The following is a 25,710-nucleotide window of genomic DNA, read 5'->3' as shown; positions in this document are numbered from 1 at the left end:
AGTAGGTGTAATAAAGCATGAAATGAGGCTATGCAGTCAAATGTATGTATAAGTCAACTCATTCAAAGGTTTTCTTAATACTTGAAAATGTAGAACAAAACTGAAGACAGCACAACTACGACATAGCACTTATGGAATTACTTAGTGATCAATAAAGCGTAAAGAGACAAAAATCTGTTTTTATTGTAGATTCTTTAGCTCTTACTTTCAGTTTGATAACCAGCCCCGTTGAGGCTAAAATGGTCTCTTTCTTTCTTCTTAATAAGATAATCAGTTGAATTGTCTTTTAAAAGCAACAAACAGTCCTATCAAACTACTGCAGCAATCCATATTCTGGCAAAAAGGGCTCAGCTAAGTAAAGAGAAACAACAGTCCATTATTAATTTACATGTTCTCTGGGTAACATTCAGAGAAATCTTGTTAATAATGATACCAATGGTGCCATTAACTTCATTCAGCTTTATGTTGCTTGCACTCAAAGGGCAGGTACAAGTGAGCATACTGGTCATCAGTTAAAACATTGATGTACCATACACAAGACTGAACATAACTGACTTAAATAACTTAAGATCTACTGTGATTAAACTTTGCTTCCAAACTACAATTGGGACTATAAATTAGGTCTCTAGTGTTACTCAGACAAAATGTGGAGCTAGATCTGGCTACGTGAGGCCTTGCTTTGATGAATGTTATGTTTTGTCCCTTCATGAATTGAACATCCTGTAAATGTTGACTATAGTTTTGCCTCAGTGTCAGTCACATCCCCGTTACACAGCTGTCACTATTTTTCATGCTTACTTGGAGTTTCTGTAGGAGTCTGTGTTGGCCTGGGAGCCTGTCTTTTGTTGACGATAGGAAATGCTAAGCTAACAGTAGCAAATGTCCATGCTGTTGGTGCTGTAGGAGAGTAGAAGAGTGATGGCTTTCCACTGCAGGAACTGAGGGGCCGGTGCAAGTTGGTGTGAATGTTTACATGAACTGCACCATAAACTTCCCTTTCAGTCTCTCTGTTTTCATTGTGGCACTGGATCGGATATCTTCAGCTGTTACATTAATTCCGACTGCACCAAAACAATGTCAAATAGTGGTAACTGGACGTAACTTCAGTTCTATGAGCACGTAAGAAAAAGAAGAATGGAGTTTTATTATGATCATCTATATAGTGAATGTTATATTTTTGGTGACCATGATAGAGAAGACTTCTACATGATGAGATCATCGAGAGGCAGAAAAAATTGGTGTTTATTCTATGGGTTTAACCAGTCACAGTCACAAGACCCACACAACATTTTTTTTCAGAGTCGCTAAGAAGTAGCTACCTTGAATTCTCCTCTGAAAACGGCCCTTAAAGAGGTTCTAAATGGGAGGCTCTTGTGGTCAGAACACGCTTAAAGGTTCAAGCCACCCTAAAACTTCCTGCAGTAGATAAAAGCCTATAAAGGCGAGGCGAGTATAACCGTCACATCTTTAGGCTTTTCCACTTCATCTCAAGTCCTTTACACAGAAATCAGTCCACAGCCTGTTATAGTCAGCCACGACAGTGAGGGAGGTTTCATTTTTTAAGTTTCATTATAATCCATTCTTGCATTGGCAATAAAAAAGGACAAATACATGTAAATTGCTTGACATCGTTACTTATAGAACCTTTCAGACATTAATATCACTCAGACCAGAAAATGTCAAGTTACTTTGAATGCTTTGTTTCTCACTACATATATCCATATTTGCTATTTATGGTGTCTTCAGTTTTGTTCTTCACTATAGAAAACCAAAATAACTTTTAAGGAAAAACCCTGGAATACATGTTCAAACCTTTGACTTTTACAATATGTGTACAATTCTGTATTTATAACTTTGAATTCAACTTTAGAAAGGATGTTTCTCCAAGGACAGTGATTACATATCGCTGTGAATTCAGTAATGAACTGAGTTATTTAAGCAGAATGCTCTCAAACCTGTACTACTTCATGTTTGATGTGGCAGCCTCTTTAAACACAAGCCTTATGTTGCAAATCCAGTTGTAAAAATACCAAATAAGGTGGATCTTAATTTATCTTTCTGAACAAGATTTTGACTGGGAGAGCCTGACAATTTTACCTACTACGGTCTGAGGGCATTTCTGCAATTTTTGCAAATCTTGCTAATTGGTATGTACAACCCTGCGAGAGAAGAACTCTGAAGTGGCTGTAGCTCAGGTGGTAGTGCGGGTTATCCACTAACCGCAAGGTTAGCGATTGGATCCCCTGCTGAAGTTTCCTTGGGCAAGATACTGAACCCAAATGTTGCTCCCAATGGCAGATGATCACCTGGAATGGCTTCTTTGTTGCCAGGTGTGTTAGTGTGTGTGTGAATGGGTGAATGAGAAACATTGTAAAGTGCTTTGAGTGCTCCCAAGGTGCAAAAGTGCTGTTTAAGTACAGACCAATTACAATTTAGACGTGTACGATGGCCATTTTAGTGTGGATTCAGTCTTCTAAGACTGACTTTATATGTCAGCATTTCTTTAAAGTCCTGAAAAACTCCTGAGCTGAGATACCTGTTGTGTTACTATGACAACTGGCAACAAGCATCTCATCCTTAGCTGCACCAAAAGTTCTTTTTATTTCAGTGCAGTGAATTATATATTGCAGGTGATGATTACTTGAAAATGTGACATACAGTAACTGTTTTTACATCTTGTTTTACAAAATTCTTAACACCACCACACAGGAATCAGGAAACAGCCACAGAGTTGGACACTGTGACCACGTCAAAAGTAGGGAGACGCAAATGCTTTATTGTGTCTTGTCTCTGTTTAAAATGTGAATCTGAATGAAATAGATTTTGGTGTTCATTTTTACATAAAATGAGCTGTAAGATTGACTTGTAAAGAAAAATATTTTTAGCAGGTCCATGTTTATGAAGTTTAAACATTTGTACCGATTCACTATAGAAAACTATTTTAAATTAGTTTTGAACTGAGAGCAGGCAACACATTGGATGCAAGGGGTAAAGATGTAAAAAATGTAGAGGAGGAAAGGAACTAAAACTATCTGAGTTTATGTTTGTGTCAGTTGTGTCAGTATGGGAAAACAAAGCCCTAAATGTCCAAATCATGGAGCATTGTGCAGAATGTTCATGCAGCAGTGATGAACCGCCTGTGGATCTCACCTGGCATTGAGGTGGACATGGTCCTGCTCTGGATGCTGGGGCTGATAGGGCCTCCACCCTTGCTGGTGAAAGCCTGGACTCTGATGTCGTAGGTCGTGTCAGGCTGCAAACCCTGGACAGTCATCTGTGTTTCTGTGGTGATGTTGGTGTTGTTGTGATGGCTGTTGATATCTCGGTACACCACCACGTACTTGACAATCTTGCCATTTCTCTCGGCCAGAGGAGGGGGGTCCCAGGCCAGCTTAGTGGAGGTTGCAGTCAGGCCGACCACGCTGAGATTCTGTGGGTAGCTGCTGGGGATGTCTTCAGGGGTGCTGATCTCCTTCACGTATTCCTCCCCGTTGCCTGCTCTGTTTTTGGCGCAAAGTTTAAAGATGTAGGTGGCTCCCTTGTGGAGGCCGGTGACGGTGAAATGATCGTCTGTCTTTCTGAAGTCTTTGACAGTAAAAGCCTCCTCCTCTGCTCTCTTGTACTGCAGCTGGTATCCCACGTGCTCCCCCACCATCTCTTTAGGGGGCTGCCACTGGATCAGGGCAGTGTTCCCTATGGTGGTGCTGATCATCATCGTGGGTTTTCCAGGCACTGCAACACACGAAACATTTGCCAACCTGTCTTTATTACTTTAGACTCCTACAAATTCATGAAACATCTACACTCAGAACACATGGCATCCCGTTTTAGTTGCTAAGCAGCTACTGTTTCCTGACCTACTTTGTTTGCACGACTTTCATAGAGAGAAATGGAACTGTTTTTGAAAGGTCTCATGATTACAAGATTCTAAGATTGGCCACCCTACTTTTTTACCATTAGACTAACTGCTGAGATCTTGGTATCTAAATATGAACTGTAAACTTTGACAGATTAGCACCACTTGGATCAAAAACCAAAAATGTCATAAACAATCCATCATTGCACAGGAAAACTGTTTCACTATTATTACCTTTACAAATTAAGTCTAACATTTTAGCATTTCTAGTGATGTTGTAGTGTCCCAACATCTCACAATAGTATATAGACATGAATAATATAATAGTAAATAAAACCTATACAGTTTTATATACAATGACAGCAGATACATCCGAGGGCTCATCATAAGATTAATGCTAAAGAAAAGAAGAAAAAATAAAGTTCTGATCCTCAAACCTGTTTTCAGTTTTTGGACCCTAATTTTTGTTTTATGTAGGATTCTGGATCATTGGAACATTTATTGAAAATAAACCATGTAAGAAGTTTAGAAGGAAAAATAACTTGATGAAGCTGTAATGACTCAGACATTTGAAATGTACACCAGATATCACATGCTGTAAGAAGCCAAAAAAGTTGGAAACCACTGGTTTAATTCAGAACTATGTGATGTATTTTAAAGCTTGTTATATTATCCATTGTGTAAAAGATGCATCTTAAAGGTAACTAAAATTGATAAATGTTACACAATATTTTTGCTCTGAAATGTGGAGGAGTGTCAATATAAACTTGGATAATATGGAAATACTCAAATAAAGTACCATATAATTACACTACAGTACAATATTTGAATAAACGTACTAATAGCAGCTACTTTCCACTACTTGCTACTATTAGACATAAATCAGGTCAGTCCAAAACAAGAAAGATTGCAGCAGCAAAACCTTGTGGGTATCAAACTGAGAGATTTTAGATTACATGAAACGATGAAAAACATTAATTTTAAAACGTGCAGTAGCAGATAAAAGCACTTCACACACCTGCTCCTGTGGTGGTGACCACCTTGGATTTGCTGCGAGCTCCATCACCCTTGGTGGTATATGCAGCCACAGTCACTGAATAGGTAGTTTCTGGGATCAGACCTGTTATAATGGCCTCCTGCACAGACGATGAAAGAGAAGTGGAGGGAAAAGAGGTAGAGACACAGAGAAAATAGAGACAGAGGGGAAGGAAGAATGGAAAAAAAAACAGAGAGGAAAGGGCAACAACATTCAGGGTGAGACAACAACCTCAGCTCAATTGACATCCTGTCAGGTAGTTTATTGTACCAGGCACTCAGGTACATTAGACAAGTCAAGAACACAAAACATGCATCAGCTTCACATTTCCAACACTCCCCAGGCATTTCAACTGCTCTTCTGAGGAAAAAGTCAAGAGATGGCCATGAATGTATAACCTGAAGAGCATTTCTAAATCCTCCATTAACTCCTTGATGCTTGACTGTACAGGTAGATGGTGTGTAGCCTCACACAGGCACATGGCCATTTGACTACCAACAGTTAAAGAGCATATAGCATTAGTTACCTAACAGCTCATGGAAATGATCCCAGTCCATTATTGGCTAAAAAGAGATAGTGTTCAATAAAAAAAAATGTGATCTCAACAGGGCTCCAGAGTAACGTTTTACTTTAGTTGCCATGGTATACCTTGTTTTTTCATTCAAGTCCATCCAAACTTTTTCACAATGCCTTTTGGCTCTGAATAATATATTTTAACCATAGCTTTTGGTATTAGTTCACATACACATTGGTAATGTCTTCATACATTATGTAAATGATGAGAACAGAAATAAATGTGCAAGTGCACGTTCTGTAGTGTTTAATAAGGATGATGTGAGACTTAGTCAGGGGTAGTTCTTCTTTAGCTATATTATAAGCAATTTTAACCTCTATCATTTATGACTCTTCCCTGCTTCAGTTAGCTGCTGCCTGACCCTAAGATGCTGTGGACCTGCTCTGCTGGCTACATTATGCTTTTGTAACTTTTCAGTTCAAAACACTGATGCTCTGACAGCAAAAGTTCTATTTGCAGCCACTCTCTGGCTGCAATCTCTGCAATATATGCAATACATAATGGCTGTTTAACAGATGCATGTCTGTGCACAGAGAAGTCTCTAGTCTCCTCTCAGTTATGTGGTACGTCAGCTCAGACAAATGCGTGACCAGAAATTCACCCCAAAAGAGTAAAATAAGGCATGATGGTGTATTGTCAGATTCAGCCAAGTTGAAACCGAGGCAAGCTGCTCACTTTAAACTCCAGCCGTCGCAGGCAACAGTTTGGCTGAGCTTTAAAGCAGGTGCAGTGATGACAGGCACATTTACAGGAGCTTGCACATACTAAATTACACACAGGATTCAACTGCCTGAGCTATGTTATTACCAAAAGTAGTGATAGACTAACTGTGAAAGTAACACCCAAATATCTTCTTCAACAATACTGAACAGGTGCACAGTATTGAGTAAACTGCTACAATTATGCCAAAGATTTTAAATTTGGTGTGACCTAAAAGAGTTCTAATATTGTGTGTGGTGCACGTGCACAGAGAGCATCACAGTTGTTATTGTGTACCATGTGCAAGGAGTTCCTGTTACAAGGCAGGAAACTTCCTTCTCTCCCCCAAAGTTAAATTTAAGCTTAAAGATTGCAATTTTTACACAGTTTAGGAGATCCAGCGCAAAAAGTGACTGGCAATTAAAAGCGTTGCAGGAGCGCTGGAAGTAGCATATTGCTGCACAAGAAGACCACTTTGAAGGGAATGGTGGCCTCGTTTAAATTAGGTACAGTAATGGATTTGTATCGGCGTAGTATTGGAACTTTTGATGCATCTCATACTGATGGCTTGAAGAAGGCAGTGAGAACAACAGCTCCACTGACCTGAACTACGTTCCAGGCTTAAGACCCAAGTTATAATCTGCAGTATTCTATTAGAAAAGATTGTCCAAGTGTACAAAATTTATGTGAATGATACGTTTCGGCTAATTAAAGTTTTTGAAAGTACACAAAGCTGATTTCATATGTCCTCGCAGGAAACTGTCAGACACACACATAACGGATTACATGCTCCTCCACCCTACAACCTCAGGTACAGTGTGTGAGCTGCTGGAAGTCCATTAAAAGGCAGAGAAAAGGCCCACTCTTCTCAGATAGCAGAGGATTCCTTTCTAGTGGTACTCCTGAGTGATGAGTGGAGAGGACCTGCAGAGATGAAGCAGCTTGTGATGAGAGAAAAATGGCAGCAGGATGGTGGTGGAGCTGTGAGTGTGTGTGGGGGGGTGATAGTTCCAGCAGCTCGGTGGCTTCTATTTTCCCCATCAGAGCTAAGCCTCCGCCTACAGCCCAGGGGTTACAGTGCCACGGAGATGACAGTGCAAAATAGCAAAGCCCTGCCAAAGCAGATTCCAGAAAGAACCAGCGTTCTAATTATTTCTTTATGACTGGCAATTTAATATCTATCACAGGATGTTAAAAAGATCCTTCTTCTGCTAATTTGAGGGCAGATTTGTACAAAGCAGAATTCAGCTGGGGCCTAAAGAGTTAACATATCTCCCTTCTTCCTTTGTTCTCTGCAGGGTAAAGAAGCCGAAAGATAAGAGAGAGATGGGACTCGTGAAGTCCTCTAAAAGCCTCATTATTTTAATCTGCTGGTTTTCCTTTTCACTTTTGTGGTCAGAGATTGTCTTGATTTAGAAAAGAGAAGAAAAATATCAAATTGGTCTTTCATGTGTCTTTCAAATGCAGAGTGAGCAGGAGTGTGTGGGGATGAATTCTGAAAGTCTGATGCACTTTACATTGAGACAGCAGACGTTTCTCATGTGAAGGGAAAGTCTGCTTCAACAGGAGACGATCAATCAACAGTGACTTCCTGTGTGTCATAATTCATGCGCCGCTGTGCGCCACCTCCATCCCTGTTCAACCTTCATCGCCAGTGGGGAGACCACTAATGCTAGAAACAACTCCACTATGAAAGCTCATTAGCAGTTACCACACTGTGCTGATTCATCCCCACAGAGACCAGCACTCAGGGAGGGACACTTCTGACTGATATTTCAATAAATGTTAGAGACCTTTCATCTACACCCACAGTCCGCATGTTAAATCTGAGAATTTGTTAAATTTGACATTTTCAATGGCAGCCAGGGAAGCTGGGCTAACATTCTGCACAGCTAGACTTTTGTTTCAGGCCTTAAAGTCTGGTCTGTTGCTTTATCTAATATAAAGATTTTTTTTTTCTCATAGCCCTTCACTGTTATGTAAATAGCAGTGGATTTATTACCCCAGGTTTTCATATTCAGTCATCCATTATCACCATCCACTTTTCCTGTGCTGGGTCGAAGTAAGGTGGTGGTGGCTGGTCGTGGCAGAGGGAAGTTGAGCACTGCTGGCACCCATTAGTATACACAGTAGAATATTGATATTACTGGGCTGCAGACACAGCAGGAACAACTCATTGCTTGAAAGCACCTTTGGTTGTTTATGTTAGGGATTACACAGTAATGTCTGATTTTACAGAACAAACCAAAAAGCACCTTTCAGACCCACTCTCCCCCTTGTCAATCTGATGGCATCTAAATGCATTGGATTCATATCTTAATAAGCATATAATAGCCGACTCATTTTTCAGACCTGGTAACACTTCCATATCCTTTTCAACAAGTCTAAACTCCTATAGACAATTAACAGACAGGCAGACAAAATACATTTTAGCACCAATATCGGTCCAAAAATATCCCGCAGCATGAGAGGTATAGTTTGTGGCCTGAACTGCCAATAAAAATATAACTTTCCTGCAACAAAAATAGAGTCAGCAACTCTGATTACGTTGACTCATCAATAATGAATGTAATCTTGATTTTGATCAAACCTTAACAGGGACCACAGTCAATTTTTTGCTTCTAGCTGTTTGTAGGAGTATCTCCTCTGAGTTAATTAAATAGCTGCAGCATCAGAGAGCAGCACCTCTAAAGAGAGAGGGCTGTGGGCAGTAAATGTAACTTTATTTCTTACTTTTAATTCTAAATGATCCCCGGCATGGAGATAGAATTGATCTGGATGTAACGGCAAGTCACATGGGGTAGTTTTCGTCACATCAGACAGGCGATCTGTCATGCACCGGGATACAAGCTGCAGTTAAATAAACTGCTACATAGCACATTGGATTTAGTCTTTTGTTTATTAAAGTAATAACATGCATTGTGTCATTTAATATACTGTCCAATCTCATGTATGTAAAATATCATACTGTGGCTTTCTTCATCACTGTTGTAGGTATGTAAGCTGTGAAGAACATTAATGTAAAAGTGACCTATGTCTGAATGTCACGTCATTTTACCACAATCATGTATCAGCAATGTTGTCTATCCCATGTCCTAACAGTACTAAGCGCAGACAAAAGCTCTGCAAGGCAATTGTGCAGCGTTTATAAGGAAATGTTCCTTGAAATAACTGGTCCATTAAAATAATACTCATAGAAAACATAGAAAATATGAAGCTATAGCTCACTGAATAAATATAATCTAAATGGACAATATAATTACAATATATACAGACTTTGTTTCACCACAGTAACTATAAAAATCCTGGTGACAGGAGGAACTGTCTCACCACTGTGCGAAAACACACAACAGAACTGACTGGAGCATTACTTTTAGTGCTCACATCATTAAGAAACACCATTTAAAGCTGCAACAGTGATATCTCTCTGCAGAAAGATGAAGATTGCTCTGTCTCAGCCATTCACACACACTGCAAATCCATTCTATTAGTGTCGTTGAGAGATCATTGGATATTTTATCCCACAATGCATATTCATCTAGCCCCCCCCCCCACACACACACAAACACACACACAACAAACGACTGTAACAAATAAAATAAGATAAAGATGAAATAATAAAAAAGAAGTAATAATAATAATTAAATTGAATAAAATACAAATAGGATTAAAAAGTCACAAATAAATTCAATAAAACAACAATAATACATAAATCTGTCCTCTTTCAAAAACATAAATCATTTTGTATAACACATAAGAATAGAACATAACACATACATAACAATAATATACAGTTCAATACGCACTCACACTGTGTGCAAAAATATAGAAAAATCTGAGCAAGATAAGCCTTGTCATATTTTCTTGACTGTTTTTTTTTTTTTTTTTTTGGAGGTTAAACTGTTTGTCTCCGGCTCTATTTTCCTTCTCAATCTGGTCAAATATTTCTCCATTCTCTGCAACTACTGACGGCTAATCACCATTGGGGACGGTTACCGTGACAGCACAGTTTGTGTATTGTTGTGCGTCGTGAAAAACGGGCCGACGGTAAAACAATAGTTCAGCTAATTAGTTCTGTGTAGACGGACCTTTTCTTTCCAGTTGCACACACTTTGAGAAACACTGATCTAGGATAAACAAATACATAGTAAGACACACACAGTATGAGTGTGTATTGAACTGAAAAAGTTTGAGAACTGCTGAGATGAAGATGCTTTGTAGGAGAAAATATGCAATGATTTCTCAATGACACTAATGGAATGGATTTGCAGTATATGTGAATGGACAAGACAGATTAATCTTCATCTTTCTGCAGAAAGATATCACTGTTGCAGTTTTAAATGGTGTTTCTTAATGATTTGAGCACCAAAAAAAATAAAATAAAATAAAATAAAAACAACCTCTATAACTTGGCTAGTTTGTAGATGAATGGTTTAAAATCTGCAGGATAAATAAATAATGAATAAAATGACTATTACAGGTGGAATCTGAAATAATCTTCTGGGCCTGTGGGGTGGCAATAATTTTGATACAGTCATTTTTGGACATGTTCGGACAACCAAACATTTGATCCTCTTCATAACAGCGCCTAGAGATTAAGTTAGATCAGTGATAATATACTTTAGCAAAACCACTGAAAAAAACATCTTCATTTATTCATCCACCAAAATATCAATAGATGTAATAATCTTGAGTGGAAAAAGTAAGTAGTCTCAGAAGCATATGTCCCTTCCTTTAGCAGACGTAACGGCTTGTAGATGTGTGTCCTAATTGTCCACCAGTCTCTGACACCAGCTTGCCGATTTTTCTTTTTAAACATTTACTGGTCATTTCAAATCCCCTGACAGCACATCAGTGATGAGGCCATCCAACAACCCTCCATGTCTTCTTTGACAGCATGGATTGGTGGATTTGTTTGTTCATTTATGATCATTCACTGCCAGTTCAACTTCAACTTTTGGACAGGTGGCCTCATATTATTTTCAAAGCACTCTTTGATATGATGCACATTTCATAGTAAAACCAATCACTACAAGCTGCTCAGTCCCTGAGGCAATGAAGCAACCCAAAACACAACATTTCCAGAACCATGCTTCACAGCTAAGATGAGCTTTTTTGTTCTGGCATGGAACTGGGTTGGAGTCATTGTTCTCCTGTGGACATGGTTTATTAGAAACAAGTGCACCTTCTGTTATGTTTGCACTGAAAAGGAGAAGCTCTGCAATCTCGTACACTGTATAATGACAATAAAGTACATTCTATTCTATTCTATTCTATTCTATTTTATGACTGCCTCTTTCCAATGCATAGAACCTTGGATTTATTGAAGGGCTTCTCTATGTGGCCACTGCTAGCTGCCTCCTCTTATTGCTATTTTCCAGACATGCACCTGTTGTTTGGCCTTCATCGCCTCGGTCTAAAGTAGTTGCTCACCTTCAAAGTTGCATAGGGACATGAACACTGTGTAGGAGAGTGCCTGGGTTCTACTCAATCAAGCAGGTAACACTATACAACCAATGAAACATCTGCATCACATCAGTCTTAAAATACAAGCCATTAATGAATCTTTTGGTGGTTTAAGGAAAGAAATACAAGTATAAAAACAAACCATATGAAAAAACAACAAAGTCACAAGCAAACACAAGTACAGCGCATCTGTGTTGTCGCGGAACAGCACCGCCAATTGTTGTTATTAATAACAATTATTAAGAGAACCATTCCTTAAACAAAGAGTAATGTCTGAGAAAACTGTTAATGATGTGTGCTTTGGAATACCCAAACAAACAGGATGCTCTTTCTGGAAAGATATCACGCTGCAAAACTGCTTATATTATATTTTACCATACACCTCCACTGTATTAGTCAATCATCTGGTTTTGTGGTTTGTCATATTCACCATCTTTGTTTGGGTAGGAAGATAATAACAGCCGTTCAAAGCTTCTCAGTTCGGTCCAAAAACAGAATCTAGAAATGCCTCAGTAATGTGATAAAAGAAAGTTTTCTGCTTCTGAAGAATTTCACTGTTTATTTCCCATTAATTTGACTTCTTTAGCAACTTGCTAGAAAGTTGTTAGCTCATCAACATGATGAAACATTATGAAAGGCCATTTCAAAGCTGTGAAAAATAAGTGATGCGATTGTTGAAAACTTCCAAGAGAGCAGTGCATCGATGCAATTAGTCTGACTCTGCCTACAGTCATTTACAGTGAGTCATCAAAAGAGCTGCAAACTACAATGCAATGCAGAAACACACATTGTTGTCTGTGGACTGTCCAGAATAAGCAGGGATTATTTCTGAAGAGGTGTTAGGCTTTGATTGTCACTTTTCAATGCTGTGAGGCCGAATCTAGAGTAAACCTGGGCAAATCAACCCAAAACTATCTGCATAATGATTATGACTATTTTCACAGTTTAATTATCTGGCCATTATTTTCTCAGTTTATTGATTTGTTGTTTGGTCTGTAAAATACCAGAAAACTATCAAAAATGTCAATTACAGTTTCTTAAAGGTGAACAGATTCCCTGCGTCATGAACAGGTTGTCCACTAATCCCAAGGTTGGTGCTAAATCCCTGTCTCCTCCATGTGCCAAAGTGTCCTTAGGCAAGACACTGAACTGCAAGTTGTTTCTAATGGCAGGCTTGCTGTGGTTTGTGTGTATATATGTGAATAGGTTACTGACAAACACATTGTAAATCCCTTTGTAGAACCTAGTTGTGCAAGTAACATCAGTTATCAAGTTTAAAAAGGGTCTATGTACGTGTCAACCACTTAATCTGAAAGGAAGCAACTTTTCCATTTCTATTAAAGCCTTTTTTCTCCCTGTCAGGGACTTTTAGACAAGTTAATTTTCTCTGATAAACAACAAAGCCAGACTGGCCTTTCCTATAGTGATGTCATATTGAGAAACTGCCTTCCATTGCAAATCAAGTCTTTTATGTGCCAGGTCAAGGCTTATCTACAGCTAAATGCCACTGATGATGATCTGCTGGAGTCATCAACTAGAATGAGGTTTTCAATCATGAATATACAGTGAACTGCACATACAGATGAGCCAAAACATTATGTCCCTGCCTAATGTGCTATTGATCTTTCACAAGCCTCCAAAACGGCAGCGACCTGCTGAGTCACAGACTCGTCAAGACCTCAAAGGCTACAGCCACATTAACAGCGTTTGTTTAAAAACTGCTTTTTAAATCAAAAACAATCACTCTGAAAACAATCCTTTTAGCACCATCTCAGAACTAGTCTCTGTACATACTAACACACCTAAAAGCAGATATCTCATGACCACTGATGTACACTGGGCATGCAGGTGCTGGCATTAACATAAAGCAAGGAGTTGGCTATTTACCTGTAGAAAATACTACAGAGGGAGAAGGCAAGGCAAGGCAAGGCAAGGCACGGCAAGGCAAGGCAAGGCACGGCAAGGCAAGGCAAGGCACGGCACGGCACGGCACGGCAAGGCAAGGCAAGGCAACTTTATTTGTATAACACATTTCATACACGAGGCTAACTCATTGTGCTTTACATTAAAACATTAAAAGCATTCAGACAAGTATAAAAGAGCAAAATTAAAATGACAAATGTAACAAAACATAGAAAATAACAGGAAAATTAGAAATATCAAAAATAAAACTACAGTTTGCATTTAAAACAAGTCAAAATGAGCTATAGTAGAAAAGCAGTGGAAAACAAAAAAGTCTTGAGCTTTAATTTACAAGAAGTGAGAGTTGGAGCAGACATACAGCTTTCAGGGAGTTTGTTCCTGATATGTGGAGCATAATGAGTAAACACTGCTTCACCATGTTTAGTTCTAACTCTAGGGACAGAAATTAGACCAGTATCTGATGACCTCAGAGGTCGAGATGGTTGATAAAGTGACAGCAGATCAGCTATGTATTTTGGGCCTAAACCATTCAGTGCTTTATAAACCATCAGCAGGATTTAAAATCTATTCTGTGGCAGACAGGAAGCCAGTGTAGAGATCTAAGAACTGGAGTGATGTGATCTACTTTTTTGGTCTTTGTTAGGACGCGAGCAGCAGCATTCTGTATGAATTGCAGTCGTCTGATGGACTTTTTAGGGAGTCCTATAAAGACACCATTACAGTAGTCTAGATTGCTAAAGATAAATGCATGGAGCAGTTTTTCTAAATCCTGCTGAGACATTAGTCCTTTAATCTTTGATATATTCTTAAAATGATAGTAGGCCAATTTTGTGATTGTCTTAATGTGGTTGCTGAAATTGAGGTCTGAGTCGATGACTATACCAAGGTTTCTGGTTTGGTTTCTACATTTCATTGTAAGGGATTGAAGCTGAGCAGTAGAATCACAATAGTGAAAAGTAAGATCAAAAATTTCTTTAACTGCAAAGTAGCTACAAGCGGAAACAGCAAGGTCAACGATGCCTGCAACTCTTTATCCAAGTTGAATAAGCCTGGGAGTCCTGGCTGATGTCTTGCACAAAACAAATCAAAACAATCAACACATAGTTGACCAAAATTGCCAGAAACCACAGGTCCTCAAATGACCACTCGAGGGTGCCTCCAACAGCTAGTCAGTCCCCATAGACATCCATGTTAAAATGCCCACTTTTACAGCAGAAATAAACATGTTTACAGGCTGTAACTAAAATCAAGTTCGTTCTTTATAACTAATTCTCCAGTTCTTGGCAACTGTATGCGGGTGAAATTTTTTTATCTAACTAATCAGTTTAAACAGTATCAGGGCTTCAAGGTATGTATAATTGAGAGAATAGACATTCTGAGTGCCAGGTGGATGTCGTGACACCACACTGCCAAGATCATGACGGCACTATTATGAGTTTCCAGACTGCTCTGCAGAAGACATGTGGGTGATGTCACGAAGGGCTTGACCATATTTATATACAAGCAGTGTTTACACTCAGTCAGAAAGTGAACATGGGTGTCTGTGTCGTTTTCAAGATTTCCGTTTTATGGCCATGTATGCCTCCTGACACAAGTGGTGTGAATGCTTGCCATAGACATAGCAGAAGTTACGTATTAAAAAACAAAAAAAAAAAAGACTTTATGTGGATATAGCCTGAAGGGTCCCTTCTAGTACCGAGGTGTTATCAGCAGAACAGTTCCGTATTTTACAATTTGGACCCACTGTGGACAAAACTGGTTCCAGCACATCTTCCACTACCCAGTTACTGGTTCACGGTTTGTCCCTCCCTGGACCACCTTGGTAGATAGGTAAAACTCCAAAAGTTACGGAGCTGCTCTGGCCCAGTTGTCTCAGCTCTTTCTACCTGCAGAATTATTCTGCACTTCACACATCAGCTAGGAGAGCCGACTGTTCACTTACTAGTATATTCCAACAAAAAATATGACCCAACAAATATCAATAACCCCTGTACTTTTCACCATCTGTAAGAGAAAACCTCTGGTGAACTCTTGAACTGTGTTAGATTGACATGGCGTATGGAGTTACAACACTGTTACCATCAGCACTGCAGAGCAGGAATGAGGCAGAGGGCTGGGATGAAAATACTGTACTTTCCATGCTCGGCACAGCAGACAGAAGCTCGCAAACAAAAGCTGTATGCACTGAAGTCTCTGTGGATTTGTACTGCAGAATAAACCAACACGAGCTGGATTCAAGTAGAATCAATAAGCAGTCTGGGTCTTTATTGGATGGAAGGTACGAGAAAACAGACCTCGCATTTAATAAAATAACAATGTGATTGCAGGGATTCAAGCAAAGTGAGAGAGGAAGGAGCAAGAGACGCTGTACTGGAGGCGCAACGCTAGTTTTGACAATTACTGCTGCAGAGTCTGGGACATTCTCTCTCTCTATCTCTGTGTTAGTGTGTGTGTGTGTGCGTGCACGTGTGTGTATGTAACAACGTGGCCAATATACAGATATTCCTTCCCTGGGCTCTAACAAATACACAGTAAAACCACAACCTGAACTTTACTTCCAGAATAAAATCAAGCTGTCACACGCACGCACGCACGCACGCACGCACGCACACACACACACACAGTAATGAGTTGTCGCAGTTGTCATCCTGGCTGTCTGCAGCAAATATTGGGGCATGAATTCTCAATTCTTGTGTCAATGCCTGTGTTCATATCAAAGCTCGATGCACGACACTGTGACACCCCTACCCGCCCCAACATACATTAGAATGAATACACTAAACACACACACACACACACACACACACACACACACACACACACACACACACACACACACACACACACACACACACACACACACACACACACACACACACACACACACACACACACACATACACACACACAGAAAAGTCAAGAAACAAGTCTGGCACACAGAGAGAGGAGTTTAAAACAGAAAGTTGGAGTTTCAAGGGGACGTTTCCTTGTTTGCTGAGGACCTGCCAGCTCCCTCTCAACAGTTACTTTGGTTTGGATTTTCTGGTTTGAGAGACTGGACTGACATGACAGAATCCTGCATGTTCAGAAAATGGAAATGGCCTCAAGGATTTAAGACTGAGGAATAAAAGTGGGGAAAACCAACTACACAACAAATTACTTCTTTAGAAGTGCAAAACCAGAATTACTAGATGGTAATTTTATTCTTTGACTGTAAGTTTGCTTCTTTTCGCAGAAGTAAATTTCAGAGAGGATACAAGGGAACACATGGCTTTGTCCCTCCCATTACCTGAGGGTTCTGTGCTGTGTTTTAGCTGTTCCTAGGACTACACTATTCTGGACAGAGATCTCAGATATTATACCTGGAACCTGCTGGAGCTACTCTCCCAGTTCTGGGAATACAACCCGTAATGCTCCTGTTACCACTGAGACCATCTTGACCTTCCCCTTCCACATCTGTTTCAGTTGTTCTTTGAGCCCCAACAGGATCTTCGCACAGTTTTTCTCAGCTATTTTTGGTGGTGAGTCCCATTAGGACTTGGAGACTAACACAAGTTAAGGTTAGGCAACTCAAGACGTTTGGTTAAGTTAGTGAGAGACTGTGGTTACTGTGGTTAATTAAAAGTCAAACAACTTGTAATGTCAACTCTTTTCAACTGCATAATCAGACATGCAATAAGCCAATCCTGTGCTCTGACGCTCTTGCTTTTTTATTTACATTTATCTCAATCAGTGTTATAATTGGATGTATCCATGTGAAGTACAGAATCCCGCAATGCAGGAATTACTAGGAATACTGGATTGAAGCAAAGTCTGCCTAGTTAACAAGGCCTCCAAGTGTAGCCTACATGCCTTCAGCTGCTGCATCTGTCAAGTTAACCTCACCTAAGCAATCCTTGAAGATGAGCATGGCCTCCCTTGACATATGAAACATGAGTAGAATCAAGAAAATTACCTCCTTGCATTTTACCTAGTAAAAATGCAAAGACCTCATAATCAGATGCCATTATTCATATAAAGTGTAGAGACAGAGAATACATGCTTATTCCAGGTGGAAATGGTGCAATGCTGAGCATCTTTCCCTTTAAATGAGGCTTGCTCAGAAAACTGCTGCACACTCTGTCAAGTTTCTCATTTCAGTGTGATGACAGGAGAGGAAAAATAATTGTGTTAGTACCCACACAGAGATTGGAGGATGTTATGACAGAAAACACACTCCCCATAACCTCCAGTCCACCCAACACACCCTGTGGCTACTCACATAGTCCGCTGAGTCCTCATGAGTCCACTGGTGAAAAGGACAGATGGGAGAGAGGAGTCAGAAAACAGGGTGAACCTTTTCTCTCTTTTGATCAGAATTCTGGATGACTACAGTGATTAGTGACTGATGGAGACACAGATCAGCCGTGACAGGGGTCATTATAAATTACACAAGGAAATTGAGGTAATGTGCGAATGCGCGATGAAGCTCTTCTCCACGGGTTCACTGGCTGGGGTAAGTCTCAAAGCTAGTGTGCCACCCAGAGTGTCTCGAGCCAAGATTGTAGACTAACCTGCAACAAGAACCCAGTTTCCTCACCCTGAGAACATCCACCACACACTAAAACACACTCTTACGTCAGTCAGAGTGACTGATTGTAATTCACTGTTGACCAAATTAAAATTTGTGCTGCTTAGCTGACTGAAAACTTTCCTCAGTGTTATTTTTCTGGCTAGTTTCCCCTCCAGCTCCATCCAGTGCAATTATTTTGTGAAATGGGTTGGAAAAAATGTGATGTTTCATTTATTTCCTCGACTAAAATGTCTAATTTCACCTGAATTAATGCCATGTTTCAGATATTTACTCAACTAAAAATGTCTAATTTCCCCTGACTAGAATATGACCAAAATAATTTCCATAATATTTGAGACAGTCCATAATAGCATCCAAGTAGGAAGACCATGGATGTAGGTTTTATTCATCCTTCCCCTTAAAATTTTCAATTTCTGACACATGGATCTAATTACGTCTTAACAATGGATTTGGTGGATGCATTAGCTCATAATTCATATTTTGAAAGCTAAATAAATAAATGAAGAGCCAGAACTGAAGAAACAGATCCTCCCACCCCTTCCTGTGGCATTATTACATCTATTAGTCACATTATGGTGGTTTTAAAAATATCTAAGTCTGATTCATGTTTTTGTTGAGAGGGATACTGCACATTTTCTAAATATTGAGCAGAATGTATCCCCTGAATCCTCTCTTCATCTGGTTCCATGTGTAAAACTATGCGATGGACAGGACTGTTTTGCACGTATCATTTTTTTTCAAGTTACTTCAACCAAATAATTGTTCAGAGAGCTACTGTAGCTTTTTTAAATAATGTATGCAATGGGAGGCAAATGTCATAGAAAGTTTGAGAATTTAGAAACATTTACAAACACCAGAAGTCCTGACGTTTAAAACTGAAGATTAAATATTTCAGGTTCTTCTCTATTCTTTCAGTCAAATTTATCATATTAGTGACACTGATCATGTCAACTCTGTTTTCCAAACTGCATTCAGGTGACACTGGATTTGATCAACTCATCCAAGGCTTGTTCAACTAAATCAACCTGCAGCCAGCGTTCACCTGTTACAAATATGACTGGACCTCAACTGTCCTGCAGAACATTGTTCACTAAGTAGCACTGTGATAGTGGCAGACATGGTAAGTGAAAGTGTCAGAAGTCTGATTGCTATTCTGAGCAAAGCGGGGCTTTCTTAGTGTTAAATCAAGGCTTTACTAAAGGTTTCTAAGGAGGCAGCGCACGGGGCTCTAAAACACTTTGACACTGTGGAAACTGGATCAGGTGTATCTAAAGCACAAAGGGAGCACACCATCAGCAGATCAATAGATTGAGCTTTGTTCACTGGGAGACAGAAAAGGAGCTTCATCACAGATACAGATTCTTTTAAATAAAGAACACAAGACTACAATCAACAAAAGGTCAACGAAAGTCCTGTCCTGTCAGGCTTTCTGGGTGGGGTCTAGAAGGACGAGGAACATCTCTACACCACTTCTCAAGAGGGGAAACAAGGACAAAAGCTTAAGGTGGGCTAAGACAGAGCAGTGTTTCACTTTAGATGATGGAATAAAGTTCTTTTAACTGGTGAATCCCAGTTAGAAAATAGTGGCAGAAACAGAACGATGTTTGAGACCAACAGGAGAGAGAACCATACAGCAGTGGATCAAACCCGCAGTGAAACATGCTGCTGGGAATATTCAAGGCCGGAGGGTTTGGTTTGGACACCCGCAGCTAATCGACTCCACTCTGACCAAGGAGACGCAGTGCTCCATTCTTTGGAGACATGCTGGTTTGCATATTTGTAGAGAAGGATTCATAGTGGAGCATGATAATGAGCATGTGCACTTGAGACATTATAGCATTTCCTGTAGGTTGTGCTCAGAGCAGAGAGACAGACAGAAACAAACGCAGGAAGGTAGAGAGAGGGATGCAGAAAAGAAAGTCTGCTCAAAGTTTGCACTACTTAAAAGTTAGAATACCTTTCACCTTCTGGTTCTGGAGCCTCTCCGCTTCTCTAAGACTGATTTTGTGATTATAGTTCTTCAGTTGTCTGAGGTTACCACTGTTTTTCCTCTTCATTAATCATTACCAAAAAGCAAACAGATAATGTCACTGCCACACTCTGAGCTGGCCCAGAAACAGAGGAACTTGCAGAGTTGTGCGGCTTTAACAGAAAACACGGCTAATCAGGATTAAAAGTAGCACAATAGTGCTGATTTCAGAAAGTCTGAACTTTCAACAAACCTTTAAGCACAAGAAACTTTTGTCTAGTGATAGACCTTAAGTGCTATTTTGATATGATCAGCATTGGCTGAATGCAAGCTCACAAAGCCTGTAAACAAAACTGTCTGCAGACCTGAAATAGCACATTAAATATATGCTAATCTAAAATTACCAGGGAACTTTGCAAAACAGGCACTCGAGTAGAGCAACTGTATACCACAATTCAAGAATTGCCACTGTACAGAGGTGTTTAGATGAGCTGAAATATATGAGCTATGATAACTCCTGACCAACTGATCGAAATATTATTGGATTTGCAATATCCAGACCAGAGAAGCTGCAATTTTTTGCTAAAGGTAATTGGGTCACAACATACCTGTGCATACTGGTGCTATAGAGCTGTACTGGCATATAAATCCTATTTCCCAGATGTAAGGGAACATGCTTGTTTGGTACAGTCTGCAGCAAAAATCCCTTCCTGTTATGGCCCAGAGCTGTTGCTCGCCTTTCATCTTTTTGTGTGATTAATCTGGTCCTGGTTCAGCATGTTAATTAGCAGGTGCAAGCCTCTGTCCAGGACTGTTGGCTGTACTTGTACCCTGCTCTGCCTGCCGCTCTGATGGCTCCTCTTTGTCCTGCCTTGACTTATTGGACCGAAGCTCCAGCGCCCAGTTATCCTGTTGTGCCCATTATTATGGCATTTGTTTCAAGCCTTGTTAAAACTGTCACTTTGGATGGCTGTTAGCAGCTCGCTTCTGTGTCTCTTCATTTTCCTTCGTGTTCACGTTGCATGAAACTATTTGTGTTTGTGTTCTGTTCTGTAGCATGTCTCCAGACGCCAAGCCAATGTTACTGTCAGTACCTTTTTTGCTTGGTTAGTAATTGAAGCTAAGGCAGTGAAAGATTTAACTTTGGATTGCTTTTATTGTTAAAGTAGTTTAGGTTAATATAGTCCTCCTTTTATTTAGACTCATTTCTTATATTTGAGTAGCATCCACTGGCACCATTCCTCTGTTTGTGTCCTGTGCTGATTTATTTTGTTAGACTAAAAACCAACAACTCATCAAAATAATATCGAACTTTGGAACAACCTTGACCATCTGGTTCTTTATTTGGTACTTCCCTTTTCCCCGATAGAGCTGGGTCACAACACATCATCATTTTTTTCCATTCTAAATAATCGTAATGTGATTTTTTTTTCCCTAGTTATGATAATTGACGAACAGCATCACAGCGCCGTGCATTGGCAACAGGAAGTCACGTTACGCATACTGCAACGTCAGCTGTCAAAATGTTAACCCGACTAGTAGAAGGAGATGCTGCCAGTAAATGTCCATGTCTATACAGTATTTTGCTTAATTTTTACCAGATACAAAACACTGACAAAAATCCCCTACAACAGTGAAAAGCCCACATCGGTCGGCCACTAGTTTTGTCCTTCAGTTTTCATGTCCTTCACTTACAGACTTCAGGCACAGTCACTAAAAAGCTCAGCTCCAATACCACATAATATCATCTTCTCTGGCCGCACACAAATACTACTTACAATTCAGGAGGTTTCTGTCACTTTTTTGTTGAGATGTAAACTCCACAGTAATTCAGACAAGAATCAAAGTCAAAGATGCCACACATTTAGACCAAAAGTGTACAACAGCATCAGTTGTCTGCCTACACACTCTCAGTTGGTGCTAACTGTAGTGAGCTAAGAACTCAGGTTGAAAAACTGTTAAAACAAAAATGAATAGACTCAGAACTGTTTTCTTTTTATTCTATCTTGCAACTGTGGCTATTGTGAAAACAGGTTTTAAAGAAAATACCTATTCTGAAATCCCAGAGTACCAAATTAGGAATTACTACACTTCACAGGCTGGAATCTAAATCAGCTAACAGCAGAATACTGTAAAAAATGTTCAAAATAACCCATCATTCCTGGACACAACAGACATCTGGTTAGTAGACTTACAAAGTCTGTGTAGGACAGTTTTAGTGTGAAGCAATAGAGAGCTGAGCTGAAATGGTTGTTTATAAAAGGTTTACTGGATGTTTGACCACACAAAGGTTTGTTACAGCACCATAAAGGGTAATGACTACTTTTAAGGAACCCTTAATGAAAGGGACATTAATAATGCTGTTTAACTCCCAACCAATGAGCGACTGCTTCCACAGCAGTGATTCAGAGACCCAGGGTATTTTGTATTACGCTGCACAACCTTGCTGACTAACCGCAAATAAAAGACAAAGGACTTCGCTTCCTCAGCTTCTTGGAAGAAATAAATAAGAGCCGTTATCATAAACAACGTAAGCCGCTAACGGTGAGGTGGAAATCAGGTCCATTCCCTGGCCAAAGTGCAGCTCGAGCTCTAAATCAAAGAGAGATCCATTAAATAAAGCAGCGGGGAGACTAAAAGTGGTCTCAGTGTTGGGTAACCATCATTCTTTCATGCAGTAACTGATGTATCGCTGTACTCTACGCCTTGATGTATCGCTGGCTCTGTCAGTGAACTTATGACGATGGATTCCTCTGAACTCATGATGACTGGCCTCACTGCTGTACTGTACATCAAAGTAACCTGACGGTCTGGTGGGAGACTCTGCTTCAGACAAAGGACAAGGTCAAAAACATTCTCGAACGCATAAACAAAGTATGCACAGTACACGTTTCTTCTCCTACACACAGGATCACATTTAAAGGGCCACTATCTTGTCTCCAACTTGTTCAAATTCCTGCAGCAAGGCTTCTTCCTTGTTTTAGCAGATGACATCACATCACATTATTCCTGGCTTCACTCCATTGGGTGTCTGTTTTCGAATTTTAAAATACTGCTGATTACTTTTAAAGCACCTCCAAGTCTTGCTCATAGACTGTTAATAAATAAGGATGAATTCTTCATGGCTTCACCCATGGGTTTTCTAAATAGTGATTTTAAATCTCAGCATGGTTGGCTCCATGTGTCACCATCTTGGCAGTGCCCGACTCCTCCTAACTCCCAGCTAATCCCTGTGTGTGTCCCTGGGAATGATCAGTTTCATCTTTACAGGTTACCTCATTCCTCTGCCAACAAAACAGTCGTATCAAATGATGCTACTGGGTGCAGTATTTAGGCACGAAGCATGGGTTGCCATTTATGCTCCCAAGTCATTCAGTTTGCATGCAGCAGCCTGATGGCAGGCAGTAAAGTATTCTGAGGCTGCAGAGTGAGTTGAGTCATTGTCATAATAAGTGTCATCCTGTCTGGTGTTTTTTTTTCGCTCTATTGTAGTCAATGCTTCTTCGAACAATTTTGTCATCATCACCAAAACTACATCAAAGGGGCATTAAAACAGCACATTACAGAGCTGCTTGTTAAGCTATCTATGATAATCAAGACCTCTGATGAAGGGGTATTCAATAAAACACGTGAAGCAGCAAAAGAGATCAAATTAGACAGTATCCCTCTTCATCATGGAGCATTTGTTCTTTTCTATAAGAACAAGTTACATTACCCAGGACAGACCTAAAAGGACCAGCTGTGCAGTGTGGACTTCAACATTTCTATCTTTGACATGTGTCACTTGTAGCGCAAATAGTTCCAACAGCAGGCCTCAAACGAACCTTCTAAGTGGACAGAGGCAAGTGGAAGGATCAAAAAGTCATCCAAGATCAATAAAAGGCTGTTTTCTTGGGCAGCTGCGTGTTTCATTTCATCTTGTCAAATGGAAAAAAAACATTTTTTTTTTTTTTTGCCATCATGTGCCATCGTTAGCTATAGCCACCAGGTCACTGCTTCAAACCTGAAAAGCTGTCCAGCAGCAAGAATGTATGGAAACGTCCTCCAGTGGATCCCTGTCAGCCTGGAGACAAACCGCAATGCAGAGAGATGGTAGCTCCTTTCTGTCATTGTTTTCCTTTGTTTACATCAACTGTTTGCTTTAGTTTCTATCGTTTTGACTTAGTTTAAGTTTGCTCCCTGTCATTTTTTGTTTACTTTTGTGTGCTATTGTTTTCACTTGCTGTTTACTTCTCTGTTGTTTAACCTTTTCTGTGCTGTTCACCTGTCGATTATTTTTGCTTTCTGTCATTTTCACTCACTGTTGCCTTTTTTTCTAATTTTTTTTGTCATTTTCAATCACAGTTTGCTTTGGTGTTTTGCGATTTTTAGTCACCGTTTGTTTTTTTGACCTGTCTTTTAAAGTCATCGTTTACTGTTGCTCTCTGTAATTTTTAATTTTTTTTGCTTTCACTTGCTGTTTGCTTTTGTTTTCTGACACTGTTCTGTCATTTTAAGGAACTCTGCTTTCTTTCAAGCTACAAAACTACTATGTTAACTTTAGGCACAGAAAACACTTTTTTTTCGATTCAGGAAGAGATCACAGTTGGAGTTTAAATACACTTTACCCTGCAATTGCTTAACACAGACGTGTTTTCTACATCGCTAGGGTAGGTCCTACCTGAATAAATATTCAAATTAACGAAATAATGGAATCTTCTGTATGAAATCAATTTCTGTGTATTTATGTGAGACTTTATTACAATAGGTAACAATCGCTTGTCTTGTTACTCTTCGCATCTGTCTCAATGCTTTTTATTCTGCAGTGTTGTTTTCAACATGTGGATATGATGAGTCAAAGAAAATGTTGCAGTGTTCTTTTTAATATAATGAGCAAAGTTTTTGGTCTGTGTCACAGCACTACAAATGGAAGAGAGTCTGCAAGGTTTCAACTGTCATATATGCAAAGGCTGTCGCTGACATCATATCGCTGACTAATCATCAGTATAACAATACCTTCAGTAAAATTTGGGTGGTGCTACTGTCTGACTGGATAAATGAAGCAACCATTAAGTTGTTGAATGGTGGCTTGAGGAGGAGAGCTGTTCACAGCAGGGCACAATGACCCCAAACTGCTGAAAATCCAAAAATGCAGCCTGTTAAAGGTACAATAATTAGTTATATTCTATTTGCCAATTTCCCAAGGGGGGCTTTAAAATTTAATCTCATCTCGTATTATTACCTATCTGTCCTCTCGCCTTTCCCTACCTCTTCGTCTGATTTGCACTGATGGCAACCAACAGACCGACAAAGAGACCAGATAGGGACGAAAAGAGAACTGATGATTGATAAGAACTCTGAAAACAACTTGTTCCACATCGGACACCTCTGCAAAACATTCCACCTGGCAATGTACTCGTCATATCAGCTGCATCTTACTTTGTTTTTTTTTGAAGACAAAGTAGATATATTAAGGCTGCTTGCTGCTCTAGTTAGCATTTACAACTTCCCAGTATGCTTTGTGTTATGCTACTCAGAAGATCTGGTTTTAAAACCTACATATATTACTGTGAGCAAATATTGTCCCCACTGTGTGATGCTGAAAATAATTTGCATACAAAGAGGATCTTCATTT

General features: G+C 39.7%; 1 protein-coding gene across 28 annotated transcripts in view; it reads right to left on the bottom strand.

The window, feature by feature from the left end:
• Positions 1–25,710, bottom strand: part of ptprfa (protein tyrosine phosphatase receptor type Fa) — a 397,399-nt gene that overhangs the window by 84,902 nt on the left and 286,787 nt on the right. For 15 of the 28 annotated variants that reach the window (XM_055015931.1, XM_055015928.1, XM_055015939.1 and 12 more), the window contains 3 exons: positions 17,816–17,842; positions 4,875–4,992; positions 3,151–3,732 (listed from right to left, as the gene is read on the bottom strand). In XM_055015931.1, the coding sequence (XP_054871906.1) occupies positions 3,151–3,732; positions 4,875–4,992; positions 17,816–17,842 (727 nt within the window). The remainder of the gene's footprint in view (positions 1–3,150; positions 3,733–4,874; positions 4,993–17,815; positions 17,843–25,710) is intronic. The other 13 variants (XM_055015950.1, XM_055015967.1, XM_055016012.1 and 10 more) reach the window with 1 other exon arrangement.

This window comes from Amphiprion ocellaris, chromosome 2 (genome assembly GCF_022539595.1).
Source record: "Amphiprion ocellaris isolate individual 3 ecotype Okinawa chromosome 2, ASM2253959v1, whole genome shotgun sequence".
NCBI lineage: Eukaryota > Metazoa > Chordata > Actinopteri > Pomacentridae > Amphiprion > Amphiprion ocellaris.
The sequence above is the reverse complement of the archived record's forward strand: the minus strand, read 5'-3'. Positions and strand labels throughout refer to the sequence as shown.